Source organism: Belonocnema kinseyi, chromosome 2, assembly GCF_010883055.1.
Source record: "Belonocnema kinseyi isolate 2016_QV_RU_SX_M_011 chromosome 2, B_treatae_v1, whole genome shotgun sequence".
Lineage (NCBI taxonomy): Eukaryota > Metazoa > Arthropoda > Insecta > Hymenoptera > Cynipidae > Belonocnema > Belonocnema kinseyi.
In genome coordinates, this window is record NC_046658.1 from 161517198 (window position 1) to 161541184 (window position 23987).

The window sequence follows — 23987 nt, forward strand, 5'->3', positions numbered from 1 at the left end:
AAACGTTGAGTACCTATACAGGTAATCTTTACGATTCCTGTGCAGGATTTTGGCGAAAGAACCTATACATGCTTCTGCAAAAGAAACCTGTACACAAGCTAATCTATGAATGATGTTGTACAGGTTCCTTCGTATAATTAATTGAGGTGTAGGTACATGTACAGGTACTTGTTCAAATGTTCAGGATCCTATACATGAACCTGCATAGGTGCTATTCCGCAAGGTTCCGCTCTCTCAATATTTTGTTAGATATTCAAGAAAATAAAAGAACGGCAACTTTATAGCTGTAAGCGATATAAGTTTTCGTGATATTCCGTAAAGAACCTATACACATTTCTGTACAGGTATCTTCAAAAGTTTCCTTTAATGTCTTCCTGTAAGGCACCCTATGTAAGTACCTGCACCTAAATTTATTTTTCAAAGGTACCTGTACAGGTTCCTTCTAAAGGTCCTTTTTTCGGTACAGGTTCCTTTTGCAAAATGAGAAAAATAGTCTCAATTTTAAAGAATTCTAGGTATGTAAAAGAAAAAATGGTCTCATCCACACTGAATTTACAGGAATTGTCTAGGTATAATAAAAAAAAAACTTCCGTGAATCATAAAAGTCGCACGAGACCTGCACTCACATATCTTCTGATGAATATAATAATTAATGAGCCTTCCATGCGAATGACAGAAATTTATGACACTCTTGTTACCACCGTTTAGTGGTTGCAGCATCGTGCAACGAGATCATTACGGTTCCTTCCGAAAACATATAAGTGCTATAATTAAGTTACGCCCAGAAAGCACAATGATTGGTCCATGCCCTCGTGACGTTACGAGCACGTGGGTTTTTCGGCCCGCCTCGTGCCGAAGAATTTATTTCAAGTGCCAAAAAATTTTTTAATACGACTCACTACCCTCAGACAGTGTCTGCTCTAACACCAATCCTCTCCAAAGGGGCTGCCGATGGTTCAGCCAGTTCCTTACAGTCTCACGAGAACAGTTTTTATTTAAACATTGCATTTAGCAAACACTGTTATTCATTTCTTCAAATTTAAGAATAGATTCTAATTGTTGAATAAAAATGGTCTAATTGATAAATAATAATAATTGTGAAATAATCGCGAGTGGTCCTCTTTGATAAAAGTCGGTGTAACATCTTTTATTGTTTATATTGATCGAGTGTGAATATTATTAATTAATTAAAAATGTCAGATGAAAAAGTGTATGTACCGGATGAACCTCTAAAGAATGTGTGTGAAGGATCCGATAATGCGAAGGGCGCCGCTTTTAGTATTGAAAGATTATTAGCCCCATGTGAGAAGAAATTTGGGGAGGAGAGAGAAGACATCATTGATGATAATGGACATCTGTTGAAAAGATGTCCATATGTGAAATCAACGAAAGAGTGTAAGTTAGTTGAAAGTTTTTCATAAGGAGTCATCCCTAAAGTATGTTACCAATTAGGGATATTTTTTACTCCCCCCCCCCCCCCCCCCCCCCCCCCCCCCGAGAAAGTAATGAAGCCGTTGGCTGTACATGGATTTGATTTTTATTCTACATTTTTTCGCGTTTATAATTAGTTGTTTTATAGTGAGTGGGGTTTTCAACCACAAAGAAGACTTTTAAACAAATTGTTGAATTTTCAACAAAATAATTAATTTTTTTACAGAATAGTTGAAATTTCAACCAAGTATAGTTCAGTTCTTAAACATAAATGATGAGTTCTCAACAGAAAATATTCAATATTTCTTATTTCGTGTACTAATGCATGAATTATTATTTTAAAAAAGCCAAATTTTTAATAAAAGAGTAAATTTTTGACTAAAAAATATAACTCAACAAAATAGTTGAATTTAAAGAATACAAGGATCAATTTTCACCAGGAATGTTACTTTTAATCAAGACGAATGAATTTTCAACTAAAAATAATAACTTTTCAACCAAAAACGGATTAGTTACATTTTTAGTTTAAAAAATTATTCTTTAACAAAGCAAAACAAAAATTTGTTAACAAAATAGTTGAATCCTAAAAAAAATGATCTTTCAAAAAAAAAGATTGATTTTCTACTCAAAAAGACAAATTTTCAACAAAAGAGTTAAAGTTTGGAGTAAAAAAGATAACTAAAAAAAATAGTTGAATTTAAAGATACAAAGATGAATTTTTAACAAGAATGTAATTTTTACTCAATACAGATGAATTATCAAACGAATAAATAAATTTTCAGCTGTAGAATAATAATTTTTTAACCAAAAATGTATTAGTTACATTCTCAGTTTAGATAATTAATTTTTAACAAAACAAAAAGAAAAGAATTTTCAACTGGTTATATTCAACAAAAAAGACGAATTTTTACCAGATACTGAATTTTCAAAAAAAAATTGATTTTCTAGGAAGTAGTTAATTTTTTAATTAATCATTTAATTTTTAACTCAATAGTTGAATTTCCAAAAAATAGTAATATTTCGACCAAAAATGAACTAGTTGCATTTTCAGTTTTGAAGTTTAATTTCTAATAGAAAAAAAAGAATTTTCTACATATTTAATTAAATTTAAAGAAGAAAGAAGAATTTAAAGTAATTTAAAAAGTGAATTTTCTACGAAGTAGTTAATTTTTTAAATAAATAATTTAATTTTCAACCAAATAGTTGAATTAAAAGAAAACACTGATGATTCAACGAAAAATGGATTGGTTACGCTTTCAGTTTAAAAATTAATTGACAACTAACAAAAAAACGAATTTTTTAAGTACTAATGGAATTAAATAAAAAAGAAAATTTTTTAACAAAATAATTGAATCATCAATAAATCAGTTCATTTTTCATCAAAACAGATAAATTTCTATCCGTCACTATGAATTTTCAACAACAAAATGAATTTTGTGCGAAGTGGTTAATTTTTCAAATTAATAATTTAATTTTTAACCAAATAGTTGCATTTTCAAAAAAAAAAAATTTCAACTATAAATGAATTTTCAACAAAAATGTGAATTTTCTATGAAGTAGTTAATTTTTCAAAATCAATAATTTAATTTGTAGCCGAATAGTTGCATTTTCAAAAAAAAAGAAGTAATTTTCAACCAAAAATGGATTGGTTAAATTTTCAGTTTAAAACATCAATTTTTAACGAACAAAAAAAAATTGTGACAAATAGTTCAATCCACAGCAAAGAAGATCAATTAAAAAAAGAAGAATTATTTCATATCTAAAAAGACAAATTTTCAATAAAATATGTTCATTTTTACAAAAAAGTTGAATATTCTACCAAAATATTGAAATTATTAATTAATAAATCTAAATTTTGAAGCAAAATAAGAAGAGTTATATTTGTAGTAGCCAATTAAAATTATTTCCTACCCAAAAATATAAAATTACAACAAAATAGATTAATTTTACACAAAACGTTTGAATTCTTAGACCAGTACTATTTATTTCTAACAAAAAAGTTATTTTCTACCAAGTAGTTAATTTTTGAAGTACATAGTTTAATTTTTACCCATATAGTTGAATTTTTTATCAAAATTGTTGAATTGTTACGAAAAAAATGAATTTTTTACCGAATAGTTGAAATTTCAAATAAATAGGATTAATTTTCAATTGAAAATATAATTTAATACCCAATAGTGGAATAGATATATGTTTAGTTAAAAAAAACTGTTTAAATTTTCCACCCCAAATATGAATTTTCAACTAAAATGATGAATCTTTGCAAAAACAAATTAATTTTTCACAAAGTAGTTCAACTTTAATCCAGAAAAATTCTCGAAGAAAAGTATAATTGTTGTTCTAACCAAAAAATGTTTTAATTTAAATAAGAAACAAATTAATGCAATAAAAAATACAAATATTAAATAAAATAGTTGAAGGTTGAAGCAAAGAGATAAATTTTCAACGAAAAAGATTAATTTTTACCTGATATGATTAATTTTTTACTAAAAAAAAACAGGAATTTTGAACTTAACGAAAACAGAAATGTTAAGGAAAAATAGAGAAAAAGGGGAAATTTCTTGAAAACAGGCGAAAAAAACAGATCCATATACATATATACAATAAAAAAAAATATTAACCAATTTTTGGTGGAAAATGTGTTTTTTATAATGCGTAATAATTTTACGTTTTTTTTTTTAATTATATTTCAATAAATTTGTATGGAAACAACATTAAAATGAAAAAATTTCTGATAATGTAGTATCCATCCAAATCTCTTCCAATATAACTTTTAGAAAAAGCTTGAAATTAATCGAAATTATGGAAAACAAATTTTCCCAAAAAATATTTGTTTACACAAATTTTAGTTTGTTTATTTTACCATGATCCAATATCTTTATATAATGTTATTATATGAAACTTAGGCGATAACCAAAATTTTCATATTATTGACGAGCAACGGGAACGTCAAACAGAAAAAAATTTCCATTTTTTGGTAATATTTGTGTATTTATAAAAAAATTAAAAACTAAATTAAAAACCAGGTTTTAAAATTTTTTTTGAAATTTTATCAGTTTTTCTTTTTAATTTTCAAGTCAAATCGCTCAATTTCTGTAAGCTGTACGTTATTTTGAACCGAAAAAGTAATTTTTCCAAAAAGGCTAATTTTCAAAAAATTAGTTGAATCCTCAGCCAAAACAGATTTTAATTTTAAGACAAAAATTTGCAATAGTTGGTTGCTTTGATTTAATGTTATAAAAATATAAACATAATATAACGTTTTGTTTTAAGTTTTTTTAAATTTTTGTGTAAACTTCTAAATATCTCAGCAAATGATTCAAATTTCCTCTAAAATTTCGAAAAAAAATTTGAAAAATAACAAATATTGCCTTTAAATCCCCCACATTGTTTTTCATAATTTTGGAAATCTTTTGAAATCTTTTGAAATACTTTTAAATATTCTCTTAAAATAAGTGTTGTAGAATAAAAAATAATTTTAAATTTTCAGAGGAATGTGAAGAAATTTTTTTTATTTTCTTGAAAACTTTCAAAATTCTTAAAAATCTTCTAAATTTTTTGTTCGAAATTTTCCTAAACCTTAACTTTGTTTTAAATGAAATTATTTTTGTATACTTTCAAAACATCTAAAAACGTCGTAATCTTCTTCGAATTTTAATAATAATATTACTTTTACAATATTTTATCAATAATTTGTATTAGGTGAAAAATAAACACAGGTTTTAAAATGTAATATATTAATTTTTAAGACATATTTTTAATTTTAAGTTTTAATAATAATATTGAATCTTCGACGTTAAGTTATTGTAAATTTGATAAGATTCTAAAATATTGAACACTTCAAACTCTATGTCACTCAATTTTTTTTAAATGTCGCGCATTGAAATTTTCAAATTTTTACTTGCACATTTAAAAAATGCATAATAAAGTTATTTAATTCAAATTCTAATCAAATTCTAATCTGAAATTACGAAATTTTGAACATTTTGAAATTGTACTTTTAATCTGAATTTAAAAATTGGTTTAATCATGCGTGTTTTAATTGTTTATATTTTTAATGTAAGTAAATCAAAATCCAAGGACGTGAACGTGTTTTAATTGACTAATTTTTGGAAAAATAAAATTTTTAATTTTACAATGTTAAAGGTTTAAATTTTAATATTAAGAATATCAAGACCATTTTTCTATTATACCTTTCAAACTTGAAAAATTTCATATTAAAATCCTTAGCAGTCAATTTTCAATGATTAAATTTTAGATTTAAATATTAAAAATTGTTTGGTTTCAATTTTTAGTTAGAAAGTTATCTGATTTTTATTCAAAAAATTTGGAATTAAAAATTAACAGAATGAATTCCAAACAATAAAAAATGAAGACAATAAGTTTTAAAATGCAAAGCATAGAAATAAGATTTTAGAACGTATTAAAAAATGGAATTATTTTTTATTTCAAAACATTCAAAAATATTGAAAATTTAAAACTGAACTTTAAAAAAAGGAAATATCATTTTATACTGTTTTTTTTACTATTCAATGTAATATCTTAAAATTGTCCGATTTTTAGTCAAGGATTAAAAAAAAACTAAATAACTTGTAATTTGAAAAAATATTGGTTTGAAAAATGTTATTAATAAATAATTCATTCTGAAGGTACTGTTAAAAATTAAGCGATTTGAAATTAAAAATAGTATTTTTTAAAATAGTAATAAATAAAAATTAAATTACCTTAAATTAATACTTCAGTAATTGAATAATTCATTTAATTTTTAATGGTGATAATTTCAGAATTGTGAATTTTTATTTTTGTTTTCTATAAGTTTCGATTTCGTAATAGAAATTAAAATTGCCTAAATTTGAGAGATATAAATAACAATTTCAATATTTCTAATTTTTAAATGATTTGAATTTACTAAAAGTAATTTAAAACTTTAAGATTTTTTTCATGTTTGACATTTAAAATTATACTTTTATAATAATTTTAATTCTTAAGGCTTATAGTTTAAAAATTAATAAAAATTTTTTGGTTTAAATACAAAAATAATGGAAAATTAAGAAAATAATATTGTCAAATTGAGGTCTTAAAAATGAAAATATTTTAGAATTGGGCATTGAAAGTTGATTTTTGTTGTTAAGAATGTCCTAGAATGTTAAAAATTTCAAACTCAACTTTAAAAAACGACTTCGAGTTAAAGGGATTAAATTTAGGTATCGATTTAAAATCTTTAATTTTAAATACTTCGAGTTAAAAGTTACTTAAATTTAAAAATTTATAATTGTAAATGATTCAATTTTAAACGATTTTAATTTGTAATCATACAATTTAAATTTCTTCGAATATTAAATGATCCAGTATTCAAAAGTGCATTCAATTTCGAAATACTTTAATCTATAATTAAAATTGTTTAATTTAAACGCTTTGTATTAAAATGATACCTTTTAAACCCCCTTTCAAAGGAAATTGTCCAATGTTCAAAACTTTACTGTAAAATTGGTCAATTTTGATTAAAAATTTCATTTTTAAATACTTTCAATTGAAAATTATTAAATTTAAAAAAATTTGATAATAAATAACAATCACCATTTAATTTTTGTTACAAATAATTTGAATTAACAAATAGAAATTTGGATTTTTTTGCGAAAAAACAAATTGTTTTCCATTTTGTATTATTATGTCAGTTTATTAGATTTATTTATCTAAAACGTAATCTCAACAGCAACAGTTTAGCGTCGTCATAAATTATTTACATTAACAAATTATTTTTTCATTTTCTTAGCGGAAAAAATTCTTTTTCATCTTATTCATATCGCAATAGCTTATCAAAATTATTCTGATGTACAATATTTCTAATAATTAGCATTTATCTTTGTTTTAAATAATTGAAATAAAAAAATAGGAAATTATCATTTTTTGTTAAGGTTGCAGAATTAGCTATTTTTATACATATAAACTAAAAATGAACTTATCACAAAAAATTAGATTTTTTAAATTAAATCATACCTATCAAAGCTAAATGTTAGGTGTTAACAATTTTCTGTAGGTTTTGTTTTTGGAAGTTCCAAGAGGGCACGTTCCGGGTGTAAAAAAAAATTTAGTCGACTTTCGATATTTTCGATCGACTGCCATCTTTAAATCTAATAATCTTTAGTATTCTTCCAAAGAGGTAGAAAACGTCTCAATGCTTACTATTCGCCATTTTCAATTTAGATGATAATATTATCTGCAGCTCAGCGTTTTCATTTAAATATAAAATAAAAATTATTTTTGAGATCTGTTGTGTATTTGGCAACTTTAAACTGTCGATAGTTTATCAGCAAGAGGAGAGAAGACTGACCGTAGCACCTGATTCTTCAATGTCTCTTACGGATGAAAATTATCTTGAGGATTCCGAAATTGCATGTTCGACATCGCCAGAACCAGACATAAGCTACGGTAAGTTTTCAGCAAATAAAAAAATGATCCCAACATATTTTTCCCTTTTTATTTTTTTCAATACAAAATTCCAAGTCCCATCAACAGGTTTACAAAAAATCCAAAAGCAAAGAGTAAATTGTTACACAAAATTAAAAAAACGCTTTTATCATAATCTTTTTTACCTTGTTTAGGGATTAATATGATTTTTTCACTTTTGTAAATAAGAAATTTGTTTATGATTATAGAAAATAAATCAAACAATTTAGTGCTTTACATTTTTAATAACATTTTTTTAATTAGAAATGTAATGTATGAACAATTCATATTCTTAAATTTTCACCAGTTTATTTTGTATAGTTTTGTTTTGTTATGGGTATACTAATTTTAATGTAAAAGTATTTTAATTAAGGCCATGTGATGAGTGGGTCACGTGACCAGATTCCTACCCTACCGCCAATTTTTTTATTTCCCAACTTATTATTAAATGAAACGCCACATCGAGTTGAAAATTTGGGATATTAAACAAGAAGCACTAAGAATGTTGGGGCTGGTCATAAATTTGTATAATTATCAAAAAAGTTTTTTGTTATAAATAATTTTTTTTACTTTTCTCATAATTATTAAAATTTACGACCAAACCCATCTTTCTTAGGGCTTCTTATTTATGATCCCAAAATTTCAACTCGATGTGGCGCTTCGTGTGAAAATAAGTTGAGAAATAAAAAAAGTGAGGGTAGGCAGGAATCTGGTCACGTGACCCACTCGTCACATGGCCTTAATGATAATTCAGTTTTATAAATATCGAATTGGAGAAAATTTAATTTTAATTTTGCGCTAAATTTCGCAGTCATTCCTGTCATCTCATTGGCTGACTAGATTCTCGATCCGATTCGTTTCCGGCTGTGTTAGGCCCCGTTCCATGATCTAATGATTCCCTTCGACGCCATTTGGCATACATTTTAACGAAGAACGCGCAAGAAGTTTCTTATTTGCGGATTCGTGAATTATTTTGTAATTCATTTTGTACATTTAGAAAATTTCGAAGTAAAATAAAATTTTTTTTCTACAAGGAAGTGTTATTTATTCGACTTAATAGGTACGTGTTTTCTTCACGTGGCGCTTTTGAAATTCAAACCACCTAATATACAAAGTTTCTTTAATGAAAAGTAATAAGTATAAAATAAAGTACTTTTATTTTGAACTTATTACTTTTAAAAAAAGAGGTTCTGTATATAAAATGTAAATTTTGTATCAATCTTCAACAGTTTTTAAATGTTCTTGTTGAGTAATAAAGTAGGGTTACCCAGCGCTCCCAATTTTGGGAACTTTTTGAACTGCGCTTGCGTCGCGAACACAACCGGATTGGTTACTGTTAGCGCGCGCATCTTAAATTATATAAATATTCAAATTTATTATTTATGATAAATCATGATTAGGAAATGCATCAAAAGTAATTTCTTACTCTTGAAATAGAATTTTGAAGTGACAGATGAAAGAATAATATGATTTTATGGCAAAAAACATTGTTAATTCTGACTTCAGGAAAAACAATATTCTTAACTTATTTCTTATCATTTTAGTGATTTTAGTTTAAGGCACATTATTGAGAATAAAAAAATTTAGAAAATTGAAAGAGACGAGATTAATCATTGTGATAAAAAAAATGTTATTCTTCTCGAAACTCAGAATTCATAACGTCTTTTCAATTAAATCGACTTATTTTTTAACTGTCACGCCAAAATCTTATTTCAGGAATAAGTAATTACTTTTTATGAATTTACTTATAATTATTTATCATAAATATTAAATTTGAATATTGACACTATTAAAAATCCGCGCGCAAACAGTAATTCTCTGGCAATTGGTGTTTAAAATCATAATATTTCGCGAAGAAATCTTATAGGCCTTTTAGGGCGCTTAACTGGGCACTACAGAGGGCCACTTTATTGGCTCCTATTGGACAGCCTACATGGAGCCTTCGAAGGTGAGCATGCCGAAATTATGTGGGTCCTTCGTAATTTGTCAAAGTAAGGGCAACACAGTAATGGGGCAAAGTACGATGGCCCCCGCGGAGGCCAGCTCGAAATTTTCACACGGACCCAGCAAACACGTTCTGTAACTGTTACAGATAAAAAAAAGGAACTGCGTTCTATAACAGTTGTTACAAGATGGTGACAGAACTGTTCTAGAACAAAAAGGTAACAGCGTTCTAGAACATTGTGACAAAATTGTGATCGAACTGTTCTAGAACAAAAAGTTAACAATGTTCTAGAACACTGTGACAAAATTGTGACAGATCTGTTTTGGAACTATGTAACAGCACTGTTCTGTAACAGTTGCAATGGAATTGTTCTAAAACAAACTGATCACAGACGCTATATAATGTTTTTTCAAGATTATTTTAGCACTGTACCGTAACAGTGTTATGTTAGAGTTCTAGAACCCTGTTACAAGTGTGTTCTAAAACAAATTAGGAATAGAGATTACTTCGCTAACACTATGGTCGAGCTGACCCTTGCGAATATCCCGAATGTGGATACCTCGGACGTATAATTTTTGATAGTCGGGACTGCGTAGGCGGTATCCCGGATCAAAATATATCCATGGGGATATCACAATTTCCGTCTCGCAGGATATTCCGACGGGTTATCCCTGGAATAATCCAGGACATCCTATTGCTGTGAGGGGTACATAAAATTGTTCCATATTTGATAAATAACTGTTCTAGAACTGTTATAGAATCGTCATAGAAATGTTATAGAATTGTCCTAGATTTTTTACAATGAAGAGTACCAAAGTTCTAGAATTGTTACAGATCGGTTGCCCCCGCACTCTAGATCTGTTAAAGATTTGTTATACAACATTTGTAATTAAGTTCTAGAATTGTTCTAGAAATGTTACAGATCGGTTGTCCCAGCGTTCTAGAACTGTTACAGAATTGTTATAGCGTATGGGGGGTGACATAGTTACTCGCATGTTCGTAACCTGTTACTAACTTGTTCCAGAACACGTTCTTTTGTATTCTAGAACTGTTACAGATCTGTTTTGTAACCAGGTTTTCTGGGGAGATTTTATATCCCTTAACTGTTTCTCCATTTTACGACACCTTGATCCACATTTGGGTAAAAATTTGAAATTTCGCCCTAGACATTGGTTGCTAAGAAAAGGTTAGAGGATTTATGAGTAATGTGGCTTACACTCTTCTCGCATAAATCATATTTCAATATGCTTCAGGTTTAGTCTTTCCTTTAAGAACGAGCCAATCTTCGAAACATGTCTAGCTTCTTCTATTTTCATAATTGAGCAATTATTTCTACATAAACTTGAAGTATCTATACGAATCACTATCAATCCATTCGTAGGTTCTCTGTACCAATGAGCTGGTAAGGTTCATGTGAACTATAGTAGAGACCATGAGTTTGATCCATTACTTCCTGCGAGTTCCACGCCCACTCAGTGTTTCTACTCTCCGTCCACTATTTATCTGTCTCCTGCTAATTCTGCCATGGAAATGCGACAAAACGTTACTTCATGCTCGTACATTACGAAAAAAAAATTGTCGCAGAACGAGAAAACCATCCGAAGATTCTTTACTTCTTGTAATAGTGGCTAATTGGAGTCCCTTATACAGTGAGGCAAACTAAGGCTTGTCTTGTTTGAAGAGAATCACGTTAATCATGTTTTCGAAATAATTTAACGTTGCTAAGGAATCGTCCATAAACTACGTTACCACTTTAGAAGAAAGGGTTGGTAACAGGGCGGGGGGGGGGGGGCAGTCAAAGTAACGTTACACCTTTTAAAATTTAAAGAATTTTCTTTTCTAAAGGTACATATGGTAAAGTTTATAGTACGCTTCTATTTGACGAATGTTTTTGGTAGAAAATTAATCTTTGTATTTAAAAATTTACTTTTTTAGTTGAAAATTCAACTTTATTATTAAGAATTCTTGAATTTTATTAAAGAATCGTCTTTTTTGATAGTAAATTCAGCTTTTTGTTTAAAAATTCTTTTTTTTTAGTAAAAACTTCCATTTTCTGTTTAATAACTCTAGAATTTTATTAAAAATTCTGCTTTTTCAGTTGAAAATGCAACTTTTTGATTAACTTATTAATTATTCTTTTTGTTTAAAAATTCATCTGATTTGTTACGCTATTCAGCAAATAGGTTTTTAAAGTTGAAGTACTTTCATAAAAATTAAGACAATTTTTTTCTTTCTTAAAAAGTTCAATTTTTGTTCGAGAATTCCTGAATTTATTTCTACTTTGTTTAAAAATGGTCTTTTTTAGTTGAAAATTCAACTTTCTGTTTCAGAATTCTTGAATATTGTTAAAAATTATTTTTTTTCAGTACAACATTAATCTTTTTGTTTGAAAATTCATATTTTTGGTTAAAAACTTAACAATTAGGTTTTAAAGTTGAACTACTTAGTTCTTAAGAATTCTTAATTTCATTAAAAAATCATATTTTTTGTAGTAAATTAATCATTTTGTTTAAAAATACATCTTTTTAGTTGAAATGTCAACTATTTTGTTATTAATTCATAAATTTGGTTAAAAATTCGCTATTTCGGTTGAGACTTAATCTGTTTGTTTGAAAATTAATCCTTTTAGTTCAAAATTTATCAACTAGGTATTAAAGCTAAACAACTGCCTTAAAAATTCATTTTGCAGTTGAGGATTCAAAATTTTAATTAAATATTCACTTCTTTTGTTGGAGATTGAACTGTTTTGTTGGATTTTATTTTTATTGGAAAATTACTTTGGCAATTGAAAAGTTACCCATTTCTTTTGTCGTCAAAAATAGTTACTTTTTAAATAAAAATTCAAATTTTTTTCAAAATGAACTATTTTGTTAAAAATTCTAGTTTTTGTTGAAAATTAATCTAGTTAAGTTGAAAGTTCAACTTTTTGGTTGAGCATTCTTGAATTTAATTAAAAATTAGTTTTTTTCAGATAGAAAATTAATGTTTTTTAAAAATTCATCCTTCTCGTTCAAAATTTAACAACTATGTTTTAAAGTTGAACAACTTTCTTAAAATGCATTTTTTGTTTGAGAATTCTTGAATTTGATTTTAAATCATCTTTTTTGGCAGTAAAATAATCTTTTTGCTTAAAAATTAACCTTTGTTAGTTGAAAATTAAACTTTTTGGTCGCGAATTCTTGAATTTTGTTAAAAATTTGTTTTATTCGATGGAAAATTAATGGTTTTCATTTGAAAATTCATTTTTTTGTTCTTGAAAATTTCTTTTTTATACCAAAAAATTACTTTTATAATTGAAAAGTTACATATTCCTTTTTTGGTCGAAATGTTGTTAAAATTGTCGAAATTTTGTTAAAATTAAACGATTTTGTTAAAAACTGTTTTTGTTTTGTTGAAAGTTAATCCAGTTCAGTTAAAAAATTCAACTTTTGGGTTGAGAGTTCTGACATCTTGTTGGAAATTCGTCTTTTTGGTATAAAATTAACTTTTTTTCATTAAAATTTCATATTTTTTATTTAAAAATTCAACTGTTTTGTATGGGTAATTAGTCATTTTGTCTTGAAAGTTCATTATTCAGTTAAAAAAATCAGCTATTTTTTAGAAAAATCTATTTTATAATTCGATTTAATATAATATGACCACGCGGTCATATTATTATAGGCATATTGTCAACTTGACTTAGTATGGACAAACACGAAAATCAGTAGAAACGTAAAATCGTCCAAAATTTCACTGAGAAAAATGTTTAGTTTCCCGAAAAAAGTTTGGTTATCCCAACCAAATTTTTTGGTTGCTATATATGCAACAATATCATTTTTTTCAAGCCATCCAAATTATTTTGTTGAAGCGTTTGGTTGAACCAACCAAAAAGTTTGGTAGACACAACAAAACTTTCATATAGATTGAACAAACTTATTTGGGTAAATTAACCAAATATTTGTTAGCTCAACACAATGTTTTTTTTAGACATGACAACAACATTGTAGATTTAAACAAATAGATTTGTTTGAGCAATACTGTTTTTTTTTTCAAGCAACAATTATTTTGTTACGGGGAAAATATATTTTGTAAATAAAATATTTTCTTTGTGAGAAAAAAAAACTAGAAGGACAAAATGTATTTATTCAATAAAATGTGTTTGATTTGTAAAAACTTCGTTTAATTAATCACAATTTTCAGATTTGAGAGGTTAAATACAGCGAATAATGAAAAGATACAAATCGTTTACCTTGAAATATGAAATCCGATCGTTTTTTTTTCGAAACAAACACTACTCCTTTTCAACTTTATTTTCTTCGATAAAACTATAAATGACATTAACAATCAAGATACACAGAGGGAATTTCGCGCGAGTCCACCATTTTGAAAAAGTGGTCAGCTGTTCGTTATGAGTCGGAAGAGAGCGGATGCGCGGCTGCGTGTTTGGTGCGTTCAACAAAATTCTTTGGGACACTCAACAAAAAGTGTTTAACAAATTTTTTTGTTTGAGCCAAATCGTTTATTTTGTAACTCCAACTACTTTTTTGGTAGTCCCAACCAAATATTGATAACAACCAAAACTGCTCAACCAAATTATTTTATTGGTGGGACATTATTTTGTTTTCTCAGTCAGGTAACTTAGTTTATGGTTGATCCCTAGTTGACTTTAGACTCGAATTTTTACCTAAAGTAAGTGAATCCGAGTTTTTTTCGTAGACATCTCTTCATCTCTTATAGATAGACACCTCCGACTTTGGTGATTTACAGGACATAATAGTGACTGCGATAAATTTGAGATCTAAGTAAAAGTACGATTCACGTTCAGGGCATGGAGGCTCTGAGATATGTCGGGACGTCGCGTTTAACTACAAAGCCGTCAACGCGTCGCGTAAATCTTGAAAACGCGACCCAACCGACGGATCCAGCCAAAAGTTTCGCACACTCCTGATTCCCTCATGTGTCTCGAGAGATCACTTTCCTACCCATTAACGGCTACTTTAGCTTTAATTGAGAAGTTAGGATCTTTTTATATAAAAGACAGTTCAAAATCAATCAGCTCCCTACTCTGCAATCCCGAGTTCATAAAAAGAAAATGTAATGGATGCTTCAGAAGGAGAACTTAGACCTCTTCTAACTGGCTCGTAAAATAATCACTGTGGACGAATGAATATTAGCGACACTTTATCGTACCGTTTCCTCATGTCTGCTTGCTATGGCTCTTCATTCATCAACAAATAATTAGGAGACAAGTTCGGCGTAGCTCGTGGCAATTAGGTAAACGAGAAGGCGTGGTATTCTATTCCTGCTGCGTCCTCTATCTCTTTTTCCTCTTCTCCACCGACTCTCTACATCGTGAGGAGAGATTGCTCTGCTCTCTTTTTGCGCTCGTATTCCTCTTCTTGGCAAACTTTTTCTTTCTTTCTTTTGTTCTTTCTTTTCTTCTCAGAGCTCGTTCCTCAATGCAATCGAAACAGAAACCCGACGACAAATGAGCAGGGACAGAAAAATCCCCAGTTTTTTTCTTTCCTCGCACTCCTACTTCCGGTTAACGAAGCATTTCGAGAGTCAATTAAGAGTCACAGTCGGTTTTTCTTTTCCTTCTCGCCTTTTCTTCAGTTTTTTTCAATTCTGCTCATCATTCAAATGTGATTTTTTCACTTTCCGTAAAATTGAGGCTTATGTGTAACGCGAGGAGGTAGGAATTTTTGTAATACGAGTAATCCAGGGTAATCCTATTTAATCCACTTGTAATCCAGAATAATTAAGCTAATTCGGATTAATTTACGTAAATAATCCAAATAGTTTAAACCTATTTCTTTAAATATATTTTTTTTAATTCTTCAGTTAAGAATGTTTTTGGTTGAAAATTGAACTATTCTGTGAAACGTTAATTTACTTTGTAGAAAAATCAACTATATTCTTGAAAATTCGTTTTTTTTTTTGTTGAAAATTAATTTCTTTAACTGAACTTTTAGATATTCACTTTTCAGTTGAAAATTTATCTTTTTTACAGTAAAATTCAACTGTTTGGTTTAAAGTTTAATGTTTTTGTATAAAAATTCATCTTTTTGGCAGCAAATTAATCTCCTGGCATGGAAATTGTTATTGGTGATAAATTTAATCATTTTGTTTAAAATTCGTTTTCTTTTTTATTCAAAATTAATTTCTTAACTGAAAAAAAGGTTATTAGATTTTTGATTGTCAATTTATCTTATTTGATTGAATATTCAACTATTTAGTTGGAAATGTATGTACAATGTTGTAAAAATTTGTTCTGTTTTTCGTAAAACATAAATATTTTTAGTTGAAAATTTGTTTTATATTTTGTTTTATTTTCTTTAACTGAAAATTTAACTTTTCCATTTTTGATTGCAAATAATTCTTTTATATCCAAAAATCAACTATTGGTTGAAAATCAATACATTTTGTGGAAAATTAGCATTTATTTAATCTTCAAACAGTTTAATTATTAAAACAATTTTCATAAATGGCTCTTCTTTAAAGAATAAGTTTAATTCATTATGTTGCGTTGCAAATTTACAAGAACTATTAATTATTTAAAAAATTTTATAACAAGATTAAGAGTTTTTTAACCTTTTTCTACAAGTAAATTTGTTTGCGAAGTTAACTAAGAATGTATATTTTTTATTCTTTTGCTTTTTTTTATTCTTTTGTTTTTGCATTGCAAACTTACAAACACTATTAATTATTTAAACAATGTTAGTTAAAGATTTAAAGTGTAGTTTGTAAATTCACAAGAACTATTAATTATTTAAACAATTTTAAATAAAAAATTATGAGATTGTCCTTTTTTCTACATGTCAATTTGTTTACGGAGTGGACTAAGAATGTCTATCTGGTGACTCTTTTATATATTGCTTTGCAAATTTACGAGAACTATTAGTTATTTAAACAATTTTATTTAAAAAATTAAGAGTGACGCTTATCCTACGAGTTAATTTGTTTTCGAAATCAACTAGGAATGCCCATTCGATGGCTCTTTTTTATGTTGCTTTGTAAATTTACAAGAACTATTAATTATTGAAAGAATTTCAATTGAAAAATTAAGAGTTTGCTTTTCTTTCTACGAGTAGGCTTCACTTGTTACCACAATTATCTAAAAATATCTTTTCGATGATTTTTTTCTGATGCTTTGAAAATCTACAACTATTAATTATTCAAAAAATGTTTATCAACATATTTATAGTTTGGCTATTTTTCAAGAAAGAGGCATAATTTGTTTACGGAATGAACTAAGAATGTCTTTATGATGCCTCTGTTCTAGGCTATTTGTTAAATTTACCAGAATTATTAATTATTAATTGTTGAAAGAAGTTTCATAAAACGTTTAGAATTCGGCTATTTTCTAACGAATAGAGTCATTTTTTTACTAAGGTTTAGTTACAATGCAACTACATACGAGTTTGCTCGAAGTACTCACATTTGCCTAAATATTTGGTCAGATGAGAGGAAAACTGCAGAAAACCACCTCCCGAATTTAGATCGGCTAAAAGTCGAATTAATTTGTTACACATTCATTTATCGGTTGAAGATGCATAATTTTAGTGAAAAATTCTTCTCCTAGGTTAAAGATTAAACTGTTTGGTTACAAATTTACTTTATTTTAGGTTAAAAATTTCTTTTATTTTGGGTTAAAAATTTATTTTAATAACTGAAGTGTTTAAGCATTACATTTTTGGTTAAACAGTTGTCTTTTTGAGTTGAAAATTCAACTACTTGGTTGAATATTCATGTAGTTTGTTAAAAAATCGTCTTTTCCGTGGAAAATTAATCTTCTTAGTTGTAAAATCATTGTTTTTATATTTTTTATCAGAAAATTCAACTACTTGGTTAAAAGTTAAATTAATTTGTTAAAACTTAATTGTATGGTAGGCCATGTATCATTTTAATTGAAAATTGATCTATTGGGTAAAAAATGTAACTAATTTTTTATTCCAATTTGCTTGTGAAGAAACTCATTTTTTAGATTGAAAGTGTAAATATTCCATTTTATGTTAAAAATTTAAATGTTTTATTTAAAATATCAACTATTTGGTTGAAAATTAATCTACTTCGTAAAAAAATTCAGGAATTCGTTTTAAATGTCACTTTTTAAATAAAAGATTCTGCATTTTCGTTGAAAAGTTATCCCTTTAGTTGAAAATTAAACTGGTTTGTTACAAAATTGTTGTTGCTTGGTTAAAATTTTTATTTATTAAAAATTTTTTAAAATTGATTTTTCTAGTTGAAGTTAATTCTAGTTGAAAATTCATCATTTTGGTTGAAGATTTAACTATTTTATTTAAAATTCGCTTCTTTCTTTTTCTTTTGCTAGAACTTATTTTTTTAACTGAAAAATGACCTATTTATTTTTTAGTGTAATATTAATCTTTGTAGTTCAAAATGTACGTGCATCATTGCAATTTTTTTCGGTAGAAAATTAATCTTTTTGCTTCAAAGATAATCTTTTTAGTTTGAAATTGAACTATTTTGGTAAAAATTTAACTACCTGGTTGAAAAATCGCTTTTTTTAGACGAAAATTAATTTTTTGAAATGAAAATTTTAACATTCTATTTTTGATTGTAAATTTACATTTTTTAGTTGAAATTCCTTTTTTGTCGTTGAAAAGTCTTATTTAAAAAATTTTTTAACTAAAGATTTATCTGTTCCATTTTTACTGTTAATTTTTTCTAGTTAAAAATTCATGCGCTTTGTTAAAAATTTGTCTTCATTGTTAGAAAAATAATTTTCTTAGTTGAAAATTAAACTATTAGTTAGTTAAACTACTTTGTTGAAATTTTATTTATTGGTTGGAGATGCACCATTTTAGTTGAAAATTCAAACATTCAGTTAAAATTAGAACTATCTGGTCCAAAATTCGTATATTTGGTAAAATAATTAAACTACTTGGATGAAATGTCTTTTTTTTGTTGTTAAAAAAATACACTATTTGCTTTAAAATTAATTTACATGGTATTGAAAATTAAACAGTTTTGTTTAATTTGTCTTGGTCCAAATTCAGGTATTTTGTTGAAAGTTCTTCTTTTTTGGATGAATATTAATCTTCTTGGTTGACAATTTGACTAGTTTGTTTAATACTACAACCAGTTTCTTGGAAATTCAAGAGTAATTCCGTATATAGAGGTATTCCATAATACACTCAGAGAAAAGGTTAAGTTGATTCAACGAAACAGTTTGTTTAAACTATTTTGTTTGTTGAAGCTAAAAAGTTTGTCCAGCTCAAATAAATCTTCGGTTATATTCAGAAAATACAACGAATTAATTTGTTCAATTCAAAGTATAGTGAAAATCTTCAATAGCCATCCCTTCTATAGCCCTTCTGAGAATTTACGCCGAGCCGCAGGTAGGTGTAATGGGAGCTGCACGGAGTCTGCTGTTGTCACTCAGATGAGCACTTAGGCGTGAACAAGCAAAAGCGGAGGGGGCTATAATGAGTTCGTTTTTACCCACCGTCAGCCCCAAAGTAGGCACTATTGAAGAGTTGCACTGTAATTACTTAATTAAGCATGTTTAGTTGATTCAACCAAATACAGTGAACCCTAGAAATAGGGCCCCCAGAGTTTGTTCTTTCGAGGATTGACGAGGCGCAGCGGGGATGGGTGAGAGGAGCTATGGGGAGGGGAGGTACTCACTCACACTTGGATGTTTACATTAGGAGTGGACCTTTTTCTAGGGAGTTGAGTCCAAGGTCAGCCCCAAACCGGCACTCACTCTAGTGTCAGAAAAATCATGCATTATGTCGTGAATTTATGAAAAAATGAGTGCTGCGAACACCTGGAAATTCACAGTGTCAAATTTATTGCAGAACATTTTGAATGTTGGTGTATTGAATGTATTGAATTTTAGTGTATCGAAAAATCCCTTCTGTCTTTGGTGAAATTTCGGTTTTCTGATTCAACAATCTGACGATTGTTGATCCGACCAAAAAATTTGGTTGGATCAACTAAAATATTTGATTATATCAAAACAAATATTTAGTGGGAAATTTAGTGGGGGAATTAGGTCCCGGAGCTTTGTAAAATATTATAATACACTAATATCACAGAAAAAATGAAGTGAAATTTGGTTAGTATAGTCTTCTATACAGCGCAGCGTTCTTAGCAGCAATGGGAAAAAAGCAGAGTATGAGTGAGTTCGAGCTATAAATCGAGACACCAGATTTAAAACAATCACAGAGAAAAGGAAAAATTTGCTGTAGGTAAGACCTGCAATGGTTAATGATTAAACATATTTTCACTGAGGTTAGGAAAATAATTCTGAACTCGTCGATGCAAAATGTAACTGACAGATGCGAATCCCCATTTCTCTAAAATTTAATGAAGTTAAACGACACTGGATAGCGCTGGCGTCGTAATTGTTACCACACCTCGAATAAAAATGGAGCGATTATAAGATGAAAGATTATCCAGGCATGGTTAAAAATCGGAAATTATGTTCGATTCATGTAAAGTTTATCTGGTAAGGTTAAGTTTTGTTCCGGTGAATCTTTCACCTGGAATCAATGTAAAGTTTATCTTTTTTTTTCCTGTGATCGTTTGTTCACTACTCGAACCCTCGCGAGATCACAAAAGAAGCACAATGTGATAGCGTAATAAACTTAAATTTTTCCGTTATAGACAGCACAATTATGTGGTATATAATGTAAAATCTTGCAATGTACGATATCACGATTTTGCGCTATTATAATGCGATAATTACGATATATATCGCAGGCATTACGCTATATATTGTAATTTATGCGATATAGTTTTCTCAGTGGTTGTAATTTTTTGTTTGCGTAACCATTGGCGCACGCCTGCGCGATTTCGCGCGAGTGAGTTAAAGGCGGTACCGTTTTAGCTTAGCTTGAGACTTTAGAGTCAAGAGTCAAGAGAGATGGCAAAAGCGCGAGAAACGCGACAATTACGTCGCCATCTGACAATTAGTAGCCGGTAAACGCTTCTTCGTGGCCCACGAGACCCCGCCACGAATAGTTTTTCGAGATATTTATTGCTTAGCAGCAGCGGGACACCTGAGCTTCATTTCCACTTTTCGCTACGACACATTTTGTAATTTGGTACACCCTTCACAAAATGTCCGATGGGTCCATATTAATACACATTACATTTTTTTTAAATGTTTGGGTCTGTTGATTTTTGTCAGATAGTTAAAAAAGACAAATTTGGCAAATAGGTGCTCTGTTTGCTTCAGAAACAGAAAATGAACTTGAGCTGGTTTCTAATTGCATTTCTGAAAATTATTGTTCCGATGGTTGGCAAACTCCGTAAATCTGTTGGGATTTGTTTAGTTACTTCAGCAGTGTAACCTACTTGGATTTCCAAACAGACTTTAAATTTGATTCTGTTTGGATTTGCAAAAGAATGTTTCGAATTGTGTATAAGTTTCAAACTGGATATGTTTCTTAAATAGACAATAAAATATTCGATTGATCCAAATAAATTTTTTGGTTGTTTTAGAAATTGCATGGTTTTAAAAATTCCATTTTTTTGGGCATTTTCGACCAAAAACGGAAAAGTTTGGTTTTTTGAAAATACCTCGTTTCCTGCAAGTCTATTAATAAAAAAATATATATTACATTTTCAATCAATAACAATCACTTTTTCGCTACAAAAGTAATAAAAAATACTCAAAATTAGTTAAGACAAGATATTGTTGTAAAAAATTATTATTCAAAATTATTTGCTTATAGATAAAAAAATATATATTACATTTTCAATCAATTACAATCACTCTTTTGCCACGAAAGTACTAACAAAGTACTCAAAAGTGGTTAAGACAGGATATTGTTATAAACAATTATTTGTTTATCAATGACAAAAGGCGTATTATGCATTAACAATGAATTGTGCACACTTACTTGGGACAAAACTGTCGAAATATGGCCGTAGTTCTACTTTACGGTACGCTCAGAAAAATTTTTGAATCAAACAACAAAATTTATTTGAATTCATATAATTGAATGAAACAAATTTTTTTCTTCCACGAAAAAAAAGGTTGATTTAATTTAAAGAAATTGAAACTATTTGCCTTATTGATTGAAACAAATAATTTGTTTAGTTCAATTTGTTTGATTTAAATAAAAAATGAACTTTTATTAAAAAATGCATTTGTTTGAAATCTGTTTATTCGAATTCATGAAAATCTTTATTTGATTCAGACGAAAAATACAGGAGAAACCAGTACTACAAAGTGCCGCTAGGCGTGCTAAAGCGCTGCTGGCGGTTCCTAAGGGACTAACCTAGAATCTAATTTAATTGATCATGTGATTTAAAATACGTGGTAACATTCGTATTTTTTCAGTTTTGTATTATTCTAAAGGTTCTTGTTTAATATAAAATGATAAATTAATTGAAAAATGGGCGCAATATCTCTAGTTTAGGAACTACTTAAAGTTTAGGGTTTTTACATTGGATATAATTTAAGACTTCGGATGTAAGTCTTTTTCAATACTAACCTCATTTCTTTATAGTGATGATTTATGGAATCAATCATGCTTTTTTCTATTATAATTATCACTATATACTTAAAAACAGGAACACATATACATTCCATTCAAATGTCTAACCCTGGTTCATTTCTCATTATTCTACTTTATGATTATTCAATACAGGAATGAGAAGCCCAGAGTTAAAAGTTAACGAGAATTAAGCATTCGGCTTGAACAATTGTTTCTGATTTTTCATATGCAATAATATTTATTATTAACAATAAACATTATCGCGCTTATACATTATTTTTTATAAAGAATGCTCAATTTTGAGGTTAAGTGTAAAAAAATATTTAGTTCACTTGAACAAAATCTTTAATTAATTTTAAAAATATATATTTAAGGTAAACAAGAACTTTAATTATTTTCAACAAGAAATTTATTAAAAACTAACCAAACATTTATGTGAACCAAACAAATAAGGACAAATAAACAATTTATTTGACTCAACCAAACATTTGTTTGGCCCTATATTAAAGAAATAATTTGTTTCATTCAAACCAAATTTGTTTGATTCAAACAAACATTTTTCTATGTGTACGCTTAGGTGCCTCTATGCAGGAAGAGTGCACTTTCCAAGGTCATATCTCCTTACCTATTAGGGCTAGGACACTTTTTTTTGTTTGAACTTACGCTAAATTGACTCTACTTTCATTTATTTGCTTGAAATGTTTTCGTGGGACTTGCAGGAAACGAGGTATTTTCAAAAAACCAAACTTTTCCGTGTTTGGTGAAAAATGCAAAAAAAAAAAAATGGAATTTTTCAAACCTCGCAATTTCCAAACTAATTGAGCTAAAAGACTTTTCTTTTTTGAGAGAACGCAGGCTCTTGTATACTCTATTCCATCCTCTGGAATCATCAATGCAAACTTAACCTGACACGATTTATTTTGAAAAAACTAAACTTCACATTTTGCCCCTAAAAACAGGCAAAAATGGTCAACTCTGAGGTCAACATTTAACTTATGACCTATTAGAGCTAGAACATTGTTATTTTTTTTGAATCACAGCAAAGTGAGTCTCATTTCACTCATCTGTAAAACACTTTTCCGTCAAGTAATTAGGTAAAAAGGTACACAGTAGTTTTTGAATTTCGAAACTTTGCGATTTTTCGCTGAAAATAGAAAAAAGTGGGGACTTTTTAATGTACTATAACTCGGAACCTATTAAAGATAGCGGATTATTTGCTATACAATTTTTTTCATAATTTTGTTCTCTTTATTTCTTCTGTTGGACATTTTGTTCTAAAATGCAATGGAAATCATCCGTCCGTAGAATATGGACTTGAGAAAGAATGTTCTAAAATAAAATTGTAAAACCGATTTTTTCGGGTACAAAAGTACCAGATGCCTGGACTTCTATGCAAAAAAGTGTCCTTAGCATCATCAGTTCTATCTGTAGCACCTTAGCGTCATCTCTACCTCTAACATTTCAATCTCCAGTATCCAAAGATGCATCTATACAAAAAAAAAGTGTCCTTAGCATCAGCTCTATCTCTAGCAGATCAGCATCAGAGTGTCCTTATCAAAGTCTCCTTAGCTTCATCTCTATCTCTAGCATCTCTATCTCCAGTAACCAAGAATCAAAAAAGGATATTTATGTCTTTAGCCTCGTCTCTATCTCCAGTAACCAAAAAAAGATCTTTATGTCCTTAGCTTCATCTCTATCTCTAGCAT

General features: G+C 28.3%; 1 protein-coding gene and 1 pseudogene across 2 annotated transcripts in view; both read left to right on the forward strand.

Annotated features, from left to right (window-relative positions):
* The first annotated feature begins 923 nt into the window (after window positions 1–923).
* The window catches only part of LOC117167800 (homeobox protein ceh-30-like), a 39892-nt gene continuing 16828 nt past the window's right edge, over window positions 924–23987 (forward strand). For both annotated transcript variants that reach the window (XM_033352993.1, XM_033352994.1), the window contains exons 1-2: window positions 924–1395; window positions 7735–7860. In XM_033352993.1, the coding sequence (XP_033208884.1) occupies window positions 1194–1395; window positions 7735–7860 (328 nt within the window). In that variant the 5' untranslated portion in view covers window positions 924–1193. The remainder of the gene's footprint in view (window positions 1396–7734; window positions 7861–23987) is intronic.
* LOC117168597 lies at window positions 10290–10431 on the forward strand (annotated as a pseudogene).